Source organism: Durio zibethinus, chromosome 12, assembly GCF_047325235.1.
Source record: "Durio zibethinus cultivar Kanyao isolate XHJ-2024 chromosome 12, ASM4732523v1, whole genome shotgun sequence".
NCBI lineage: Eukaryota > Viridiplantae > Streptophyta > Magnoliopsida > Malvales > Malvaceae > Durio > Durio zibethinus.
Genome location: NC_143173.1, coordinates 16992254 through 17004028, shown reverse-complemented (window position 1 = coordinate 17004028; position 11775 = coordinate 16992254). Strand labels below are relative to the sequence as shown.

Here is an 11775-nt window from a genome sequence, read left to right as displayed (position 1 = left end):
TGATAGTTTTAAAAAAAGTTTTAAAGTTTTAAGATTAGATCATTATTCCAATTAAGTAATCAATACTAATAATTTTTTTTTGACATTATGGTGCTATTTAGTGTTGACTGTTGGTGGATTTTCTCGAAATTATCTAATTACTTCTTTTTAATTCATTACTAATGAATAATGTGGATGAATACATTTGTATGAAATATTAATATGAATTACTAATAATAAATTAATAGTAATTAATGCATGAAACGTTAAAATTAAATACTAAATATCAATCAATAAAGAATCATTAATAAAATTTATCACAAATAAAGTTAGTATTATATTTATTGCAACATAATTTTTCATTATTAACAAATTACTTTTAAATTATTTAACTTTGATATTTTAATTTAGTATAATTTAATTATATTTATTTTATTTAAAAAGTTAACAATCCAAAGTGTTAAATTATAATATCCAAGAGTCAAATTTGAAAATTTGAAATCGAAATTATATGAATCCAAAATAATTTAAATTCAAAATAATCTAAATCTAAATTGACTCAAACCAAAAAAATAAAATTTAAAATGACTTAATTTTTCTTTACCTGAACCTAATCTAATACGGAACCCAAATTATATAAACCCAAAATGATTCGATTGTTTTTTAACTTAAATCCGATCTAATCCCAACCCAAATTAATGATTCAAATTTTCTTTAACCCAAAATAATCAATAATCCAACGTAAACCCAATCCAACCCACACATTTCCCACTATTTATAACTTTTCTTAAATGCATTGAAGCCACGCTATTGAAGTTCCAACTCCAAATTAAAACTCAAACGGAAAGCTGCTGAGTTGTAGAAGCTCGTCCCAGTCTTCGCAAAGTCTATTGAAGTTCCAACTCCAAATTAAAACTCAGACGGAAAGCTGCTGAGATGTAGAAGCTCGTCCCAGTCTTCGCAAAGTCTTCTTTAACATTTAATGCTAAGTTGTTGAAGTAGGAAAGTCTTTGCAAAGTCAGCAATTCAATTATTTTATAACAAATGTGCATTCAACTAATAAACTTGCAGTAGGATAAATCATTGAGCCAAAACAACAGTTATCGAGTCTTAGTTGGCAACTGCAAGCAGAGGAACAACACTCATTTTATTTATCCCTGTAAGTTGAGTGTTTTTATTTTAACCCTTCTATGAATTTCATATACTATTTGTAATTAGTGCAGTTAAATTAATCACTTTGATTCAGTCATTTTTTCATTTGTTTGAAACTGAAAGATGGAGGCTCATAATATTTGTTCGAGTGCAATTGTTGGCGAAGTTCTTAAAGGAAAAGAGAACTATGCAAACTGGAGAGCTTGCATAAGAAACTATTTGAGGATTCGAGATCTGTGGGACGTTGTGGAACAAACTTCAGAACCTCCCAAACAGGAAGAAATTGGCGATGAGGCCGATTTGACGAGGAATTTGAGTGCTTTACATGCTATTCAAATTTCATGTGCTCCAAACATGCTTTCTTATATTGTAGACAAGACTACTGCTAAAGATGCTTGGAACACTTTGGCCCAAATGTTCCAACCGCCACCTACAGATGCTCTGACGCAACCAGGTTTCCCTCTCTCTCTCTCTCTCTCTCTCTCTCTCTCTCTCTCTCTCTCTCTCTCTCGTTAAAACAAAATAGACATGAGTAAAAAGCATAGGAAAAGGAATGAAAAATTGAGAGCTAGGAAAGAATATACCCTTTCTAGGAAATTCAAGAAAACGAATATGTTAAGACCAACTAGTCGTTTTGGTTATGGATCATTTAGATGGGTGCTTAGGCGGTGCATAGTGTTTTTTATGGTTTAATTGGTGGCTTTTGGGGACTGGTGGTGGTGTAACGGTGGCTGGAGCTGGTGGTTGTTTGGAGTATTTTAACTATAATTCTTCTTATTATAATGTTTTAATTATCCAATCATAATTGAAAATTACATGAGGGTCCATCACTTATAAAGAGTGGACTCTTATGTAATATTTTGATACTCGTTACACAACTCTAAAGTAGTGTTTGATATATTATGATCACTCCAAAATCATGATAATTTATATATAATAATTAGATTAATATATTTAATAAGTGTTCGGTGATCTTTCATAATAATGATCCTTAATCACAAAGAGCAATTATATCACTATCTTGGATGATGATTTAATTTTTATACAATTCTTATACAAAAGGGTGAAAAACTTTTACCACTAAAGTGAAATGGTATGTAAAATTAATAATAGTTAATATTACTCATTTAATATATGAATTAAAAAATTACTTTCTCTTAAAATTATAATTATTTTATATTATAATTTTTATATTTTGAAGTTAATATTCATTGTAACAAGTTCAAAAACAATTTGTATTTTTTTTTATTTTTTAACATTTTATATATAATTTAATTTTTTATAATGAATTTAATAGATTATATTTATATTCTAATTCAAATATTTTTTTATATAATTTATATTATAAAAATTAATTTACCTATCAATAAACATATTTATTAATTTAATAATTTAATTATAAAATAACTAAAATATTACTAATATTTTACAAATTATTACTTTAAATAATATTAAAATTATTAATTTATATAATTATTATAATATGTATGGTTATTTTTGTAATTTTTAACAAAATAATGTTTGATTTTTAGTAATACCAAATATAGTGATTTTTAATTTCTAAGAAGTAATGATTATTAATTAAAGAAAGCGATTTTAAATCATCAATGATAAAATTACTTTAAGAATAAGATCACCTTGATAATTACATTATCATGATAATTTACAAAAAATATCAAATGCTACCTAAAATTTGATTAATTAATTATAATATAATTATTTTGGTGATATATTTATGTTATTTTGGTGGGGTTATGGGTAGTTCTCACGCACAAGTTTTCAACCAAGAGCAACTAAGGGCATTTTTGTCTTGAAAATAAATATCTGATTGCATTTAAATATATAAATTATACATATTACACCAAATAGTATTTGATTTTCATTAAATTGTTTAAATTCCACCACACCGAAGGGTAATTCTCCCAATTTTATTTGAATTTATATTCATGTACGTATAAATTATATATACTATCAATAAACTACATGATGTCATCTTTTTTATGAAAAATTTTTATAGATAAAATTAAGTTTTTGTATGTTTATTTTAAGCACTTGTAAAAATTTGTGTTTATTCATTAATAAGGTGGGATTTATTAGTTATGTATAAAATTTATACACTAATAATACATTAAATATAAATATATTTTATTTTATTTTATTTTAAAAAAATTCTTTGACTGATTATTTTCCACTACAAATAAAATTTTATAGACTAAATAAGAGTTTTCGGCAACCATCTCTTGATCTAGTAGAAGAAGATGATTTATATGGTATGTAGGCTTGGATTTGGGCCCAGCCCAAACAATCCTTTCCCATACATTTTATATTTGCAGGGATTATAAATAATAGTATTTGATTGATTATACAAAAGTACTATCTGGTCTAAGTATAAATATTCCGTTGAATTAAAATTAGTACTCCTATGAAAAAATATGAAACATAAGGTAACAAACGATAGTACGATAGAAGTTATTTGTTTGTAAAATAAATTGTATACATTTTTTAAAAAGGAAAACAAGGTTTAGCAAAATATGGATGAAATTATTAAATTAGAATAAAATTTAAGGACATTTCAAATTCAATCATAAATGTTACTCCTTCTATCTCATTTATTTTGTCCATCTTTTTTTTTGGGATATCTCAAAATTATGTCCTATTTCTTTTTTTAAATAGCTAAAACTCTTACTTTTTATATTTTAAAATTATATTTTATTATTTTTTTTAATTTTTTGTTATTAAAAATCATGAAATTTTAATTTTATAAAAAATATTTAAAATTTAATATTAAATACATTAAAGTCAAGGTTTTTTATTTTTAAACTCTGTAAAAATCAATACGTGGCAAAGATTTTAGATCGGAGGGAATAAATATAAATATATATAATATTTAAAAAATCACAAAGTCAAAATATTTCTTAGTCTACATACCAGCCAAAATGGTTACTCTACTTGTAATGCAGGTAGCATTAAAAAAATTAGTACAGAATTCTATTAATATTATTTATTAATAAACTATTATTTTTAATAACATCTTTTGGTACAAATCAATTTAAATTGAAATATTAAGTTTTTTTCTTTTTTGCTGCTGATTTGTATATAAAAAAATCAAGTAGATATATAAAAACTGCAAATAACATTTCAAAAATTATTAAATCCAATGGAAATAAAAAATAAAATAAAACTAATAAACCTAATATATTAAACAGTCCAAATGCCACGATAGGCAATTTTGATATGATATCCAAACTTCAGGGTCATTAAATAAATATTTAAAAAAAAAACAATTTTGTCACATCAATTAATGCATCAAATGTAAAGGTTTTGCTATTTGTTTATTTTTGAAAGCAAAAAGCCAAGATCGTGTTTGGATATAAAATCATAGTTTTATTTTTTAAAGTTATAAAGAAAATACGTAATTCTTGAAATAACAGGATGCGTGATTCTTCTTATATATAAACTTATTATATTATAATTGGTGACAGTGGCCGAGGTTGTTGAACGCGCTCATACTTTGAAATTGCTCAAGTTTATTAGCGGAAGTGACTTGGAAGCCGCGAATTGTCTCCTTACGGCGAACCGGCATTTAGTCAATGCCAAAATATTTCTGACCATCGAGCGCAGGCCCCTTCATTCCGCAATCACGGAAGGCAGCCTGGAAATGGTTGATGAATTGCTAAGTTACATGTCGGAAGAAGACGTGAAAATACAAGATGAAGGGGGTCGCACAGCTCTTCACTTTGCCGCCATGTCCCCTGGAAACACCAAGATTGCAGAAAGCTTGATCAGAAAGAACAAGGAATTGCTTACTATTCCAGATGATCAGGGTAAATATATTCCACTTGTCTTCGCTTGTCAGACAGGCCATAAAGATATAACTCACTACCTTTATAAGGAGACTACACCTGCATATCTACTCTGTCCAGAAAATCAAAATCAAGCAGCCTCGGTCGTCATTGAGTGTGTTCGCAGCAAATTATTTGGTAAATACTAATAAAACCCCTTTCTTTCTTATTTAATATATCTTGTGGGGTTTTTATCTTATAGACTCCGTTTGTGAAAGTTATCATAAATTTTGACGTGGTTTAATTATAATCATAAAATCCTTTATAATCATAAAATCTTTACTCATAATAAATAAATAAATAATTTTTTAAAAAATATTTTAATTAGATAAATTTAATTTTTTATTAATTAATATGATTTTAATTGAAATTTCATAATTGTAATTAAACCGCGTTAAAATTTTATGTTAATTCCCATTAAGATGAATCAGTGGAATGAAAACTTATATGTTGTAATGGAGTATATAAGGGTTTTATATATATATATATATATCTTCACTTCACCAGATGTTGCTTTGGATATGCTCCATCGTTGCCCAAGGTTGGCAGTTGCTAAAACAATCAATGGACAGAGTGCTGTTTTAATGTTGTCTTGTCAACCTTTTGCATTCCTTAGCTGTTGCGGGCTCACATTTTGGCAACGCATGATCTATTCTTGTCAGTATCGCTTCTCTCTATTTCACTATCAAATTAGTTTTCTATCCGATTTCTTGTTAATCAAGATAATCCTTTTTTTCCAAAAAAATTAATGATGCCTCATAAACGTCTTCTAACTTTACTAATATATATATATATATATATATAATTTTTTAATATTTTATTGTATGAAATTAAAGTTATTGACTTTTATTTTATTATAATTAATATACAAAACATTTTATTAATTGTTAAATTTTTTAGTTGGATGATTCAATTTCTAGAAAGTGCTTCTTTAGATTTATCTGAATGTGCTTAATGATAAATATTTGAGAAAATGTTATTTCATAAATTTCATCAATTGGACATTATTCATTGTTCTTAAGATTTAATAAATATAATTACAGTTAAATAAAAGTTTAGAGTCTTAATTTCATATAATAAAATATCCATAGCTTATTTGCATTTTGGAATGCAGTATGAAGATTTATTTGAGTATTAAACTTTTTTTAAGAACCACGTGATTGAGGATTTCAAAGTTTAAGTGTTGAAAATGATAAGTGGCTTTTTGCTTCTTAATGTATTAACTCAATTCTATTTAAGGAAAAAATATTATCTAATTGCATTAATCTCATATTTTTCTTTTTAACAATTTATTCTTTTCCTTTTTAAATTTTACCAATTGAAAATAATTATAAAATCATATTTCGTATTTATAAAGGATTAATACAAGTTTTACTTAGTATTTAGTTTTCTGTAACATACCAAAGGACTTTTTTTTTTTTATCATAAATTCAATATTTAATTTTTCAAAACTAAAAATTCAGTACTTAATTTTCAATGATCAATGGATTTGTTCAATTTATTTCTAAAGTAGATATGGGATAAATAGGTAACAAGTATGTTCAATTAAAAAAAAAAAAAGGAATATTTGCCACGTCATTTACATACAAGTGGCTAAACAAATCCATGTGGCATAAAAATTTTTATCCTTCAATTTGGTTAAATATTGGTTCATGGTTAAGTCCGTTACTAATAAGCCTAAATTGAATGGTACTGATATAAAGAGATCCTAAAATTAAAACTTGTGCAAAGTTGAGGCTCCAAATGTTGATTTTAGCCCTAAGAAAATAAGTGCACAAAACGCTTAAAAAAAAATTGGTTTGCACCTATGAAAATAAAAGTAGTGGTGAATGTGCAAAAATACTAGCTAAAATAGTACATTATTGTCGAAGGTTTAAGGGCGTCCGTAGCTTTGTCTAGTGTTGACGACGTTCGAATAAATACTCACCAACAACAAAATCAAAAGGAAACGAAAAATTTCATGATGCAAGGTATGTTCTTCATCAATTGAATAAAAGTACACTTCATTTATTAACATTTGGTTTTCTTATAATATAAATAATTTTCGTTTTTACATATTAAGGTCACTCTTGCAGGGGAAGAGAAGCTACTTGGATTGTGGTCATGTCTCTTGAAACTCTTAGGTACGTTACCTGATTGCTTAAGTGCTATATATATATATATATATATATATGTATGTATACATACACACACATACATATATATATAATATAAAGATATTTGATAAGGTTTGCCACATTGATATTTAAATGAATATTATATATATATCTATATTACAACATATAAAGATATTTGATAAGGTTGGCCACATTGATACTTAAATGAATATTTCTTTTTTTTTTTTTTTGACACATGGACAATACCTATTGTACATGATTCAAATTCAAATATCAAAATTTTTAAAAATAAAATCTTAACCAAATTATTTATAATTAATTCTCTATAATTTTTTTAAAAAAAAATAAAAAATCTCATTAAGTTGTAATAAAAATATAAAAACTTAAAAAAAATAATCTTATTTGATTAAGCTTTCACCTGGAGATGTCTCTTTTTAAATTTAAATTTCTCAAATGGATATTTTTATTTTGGTAACTTTCTTTATAATCCTTTAGTCTTTGATTTTTTTTTTTTTAAATTCAAAAACATAAATATCACTTATTATATATATGTTTTAAATTCAAAAAATATTTATCATCAATTCAAAGTTAAACATCCTAATTATCATCCAACATCTATAAATAGTATGAGCTAATTTATTGTTCAATTATGTATATTTTCTCTATAAAAAACAATAATATTTTTATTTCTCATTCTTTTTTATATTTATATCACAATTATAATAGTGAAGGTATGTCAAAATTTTTGATGATTTAATTAAATTTTTATTCAATTGATTTGAAGGAAAAATATTTGTACAATAATAGCCTTTCTATATAATGCAATAGTCATATGAGGTTAAAATTTTGCTTAATGTTAAAACCCACTTCTTCCCTTTCTTTTCTAATTTTTCATTCCTATCATACTTGTTGTCTTATTATCTACTTATTGACACAAAAATACATATATAATCCAAATTGAAATTTTAAGTAATGTGAAAACCTATTTGTTTCCTTTTCTTTCCCTATTTTTTTTTTCCATAGTTATATTTGTTTCTTAACTCTTTTCAAGTTTAGTCTACAACAAATATTGATTTGAATTTGAATTTGAATTTATTTTTTAATTTAGATATATAATTTCATTTTTTAAATTTACAATTTATTATTTGCTCCATTTCTTGTTCTTATATTATAAAATACATCATGCTTTTGTTTTCAATGTTAATTTATCTTTCTTTCTTGGTTTAATTAGTAACTTTTAATTATATTATATTGCTATTTTAATAGTTTTTTTTATCAAGTATTGTTTAAATCTTGATATATTTTTTATGTAAAGAAATCTTGATCTATTGCTTAATTGCCTATTATTAAGCTACTTTCAACTATCACCAGAAAAGTTTCATGTACAAGTTCAGAACTTTAGAACTATTAAGAATTATTTTGAAGCCAAAATCATTAAAATTACGTCATATTGCATATATACATATATATATATATATATATACATAAAAAAAGAGTAAAAAAATAATTTAAGCTAGAAACAAGATAACTTTATACCAACCTTTACAAACTTTATAGTACTTATTGGATAAAAAAGTTTATATTAATTATGTTGCTTAATGCATATCTCAATGTAAATATATAAATATGATAACTAATTAATATGGATCAAATAACTGTAATAGGAAAATTAAGTAAGAACCTCATTTTTTTTAATTCCTAAAAATAGTAAACGTCGCATTTTATGGAATTTAAAGTGTTCTTGATTCAAAATTTTGGCATGTTATTTTGATGGGAAATGAGTTTTTGATTGTGTTATTTCATAATAAAAATAAAAAATTTTGATAAATAAGTCTCCTCACATATTTGACTTTGGGATGATTCAAACTATCATTTAATATGTAATAAACAATTGATTTTTTGTAAAATTAACTATTAAATCTTTTAGTATGAAATTATGCACTTGTTTCCTATTTACCCTCTTCACATACTTTTAATTTGATCTATTTTTTCTTTGTAAGTATTTAATAATATTTTCTTTGTCAATTTAACAATAAATGTTGAATAGTTCGGAGTACTTTTACTTTTCCAAACATTTGTAGTCTGTTATCATTTTTTAGTTATAGGAAAAATATACACTGTAATACACATTAATTGAATTTAATACTTCTATTTCAAATTAGTATGATAAATAGATGAGTAAATTATAATAATTAAAATTCATGTATCTATATTAGATATATTAATCATATAAGAGTAAAATCATTATCCGTGCATTTATATTTGATTTTATTATGATTATTGTTTATAATATGTTTTAAATTTTATCAAATTTTTAATTAAAAACTTTAATGTTATTATGATTTGATATTTTAATTATATTATATTTAATTTATATATATTTTAAACATGTAAGTAATTAAATAATATTAATTTATATTTTTACACATTTAAATAAGTAAAAATAATTTATGCATTGCATGGATAATAAGATAGTGTATATATATAGAAGAGGGATTATCTTACACACAAAAAAAAAGTTTTATACCTTTTTTTAGCAATTGACTTTAATAAATCTAAGAAATGAGATTAAATTATTTTTTTCTCTTTTTTACACTTTCTCTCTAATATCTTGGATTTATTGAAATTAATGACTAATTTTTTTTTAATTTTTTAATTTTATACTGATATAAGTTGATTACTTCCTCAGTCACACACACATACACACACATAGATACATTTATTCAACTCTTGTTCTAGCAACCATTTCGTCTATTCTACAAATTAGTTAGTTAAAACCTATATTTATTTGCGCAGGAATCAAGCAAATATATGATTTGAAGCTGACCCATGTCTATGCACATGAGCTTTTGCTTTTGATCTCTAAGTCGATAGCCGCTTTAAATGTTGACGAAATTCGTCAAAGTTCAGTGGTTGAGGCAATCATCAATGCTTCTGAGCGGGGGATGACGGAGTTTATCGTCGAAATCATTAAAACTAATCCAGATTTATTGATTAGTATTGACAAGAACAGCAGAACCATTTGCCATATCGCAGTTGCATATCGACAAGAAAAACTTTTTAGCCTCATAAATGGGCATGACGCTGTCAAGTATTATTTTCTTGATTTCACAGATAATTACGGTAATAATATGCTACATTTGGCAGGGCAACTAGAACCCACATCCCAGCTTAAGCTTGATCAAATCTCAGGTGCTGCTCTGCAAATGCAAAGAGAACTACAATGGTTCAAGGTCATCATCATTCTCTCTCTCTTTCATAATCCATCATATCTTTGAAGAATTGTACCTTTTGTCTAAATTAAACTTAAAAATTTAATTCTTTTAGTTTCTATAATGTTTCATTTTTATTCATGACATGAAATTTTTGAATTTTTTTTATCTATAACTTTGAATTTTATAGAGAGGTGGCATATTAATGAAATATATAATTCACTCAAGCATTTTATGTATAATTAAATAATATGAAAACAAAAAACCCTGAGAAATCTTTTGACTTATTAGATATCTATTCTCATTTAATTGAAGTTAAATTATGTTATAGTCCCAATCCAAAAGGGTTTGGAAAAAGTGTCATCTAAGTTTTAGAGTTTGTATGAATTATGAATTCAGGAGATAGAAAGCATTGTGCCACCAGCGTTTAAGGAATACAAAAATAGTTTCGGTGCAACTCCTTACGAAGCATTTGATCAAAGTCATGCAAACTTGATAAAAGAAGGGGAGAAATGGATGAAGGATATAGCACAATCATCTACGATTGTTGGCACTCTTATCATCACCATTATGTTTGCAGCTCTTTTCACTGTTCCAGGAGGCTACAATCAAGACACTGGTATTCCCTTACTCTTAAGCAAAAAACTTTTCAAGCTATTCATAATCTCGGATGCTATTTCTCTCTTTGCTTCCTCCACTTCCGTGTTGATATTCGTTGGCATCCTAACATCACGATATTCAAAGGATGATTTCCTCACGTCGTTGCCCAAGAAATTGATTATCGGACTTTCTGCCTTGTTCATTTCTATTGCAACAATGATGGTAGCTTTTTCGTCCACGGTTATTATCCTGCTAAAGGGACAACTAGAGATAGTTATTCCTATCGTTTTGCTAGCAACCATTCCGATTTGTCTCTTCGTGTGGTTACAGTTTCCACTTCTTGTTACGATTACCATGTCAACTTATGGACCTGGGATCTTTGATAGGAAAGTGAGGAAATGGCTGTAATTTTATGATTTCCCATAGGAGATGTAGATTGTGATTGTAAAAGATACTCATTTCATGTTTGGTGTCATTTGGAGCCGTCACTTATAAGAAGTTAAAGGTTTTTCACGTAAGTACTCACTATTCTAGTTTTTATCTTTGTATAGTTGCAGTAACCCTTCTTAATTGTTAAAATTGCGAACACATTTGTGGATCAAATTCTTCAATATATTGGGCAATTAAAAGTTGGCTTTGGTCAACTAAGTATATATATATTAATCTTTTTTTTTTTTTGTGCTCAGCCAAAATAGGAATTTTTAATAGATCAATAAACTCCGTTAACATTATAGATTACAATGACAAAGAACGTTTCTAGTTAACTTTCCTCCTTTGATCTATTCCCAAAGGTAGCTAGTAATATCATTGGTTAATGACGTCCTCAATGAACAAATTTTATTGACTCCTATAACTAAATTTTCTTACATAATA

At 25.8% G+C, this 11775-nt stretch overlaps 1 protein-coding gene across 1 annotated transcript; it reads left to right on the top strand.

Annotated features, from left to right (window-relative positions):
• The first annotated feature begins 573 nt into the window (after positions 1-573).
• Positions 574-11546, top strand: LOC111297661 (uncharacterized). The gene is made up of 7 exons (XM_089740910.1): positions 574-1138; positions 1255-1585; positions 4614-5111; positions 6845-6943; positions 7049-7096; positions 9887-10323; positions 10702-11546. Exons 2-7 carry the CDS (start codon positions 1255-1257, stop codon positions 11308-11310), a joined length of 2022 nt encoding a protein of 673 aa, XP_089597036.1. The 5' UTR covers positions 574-1138; the 3' UTR covers positions 11311-11546.
• The last annotated feature ends 229 nt before the right edge of the window (positions 11547-11775 follow it).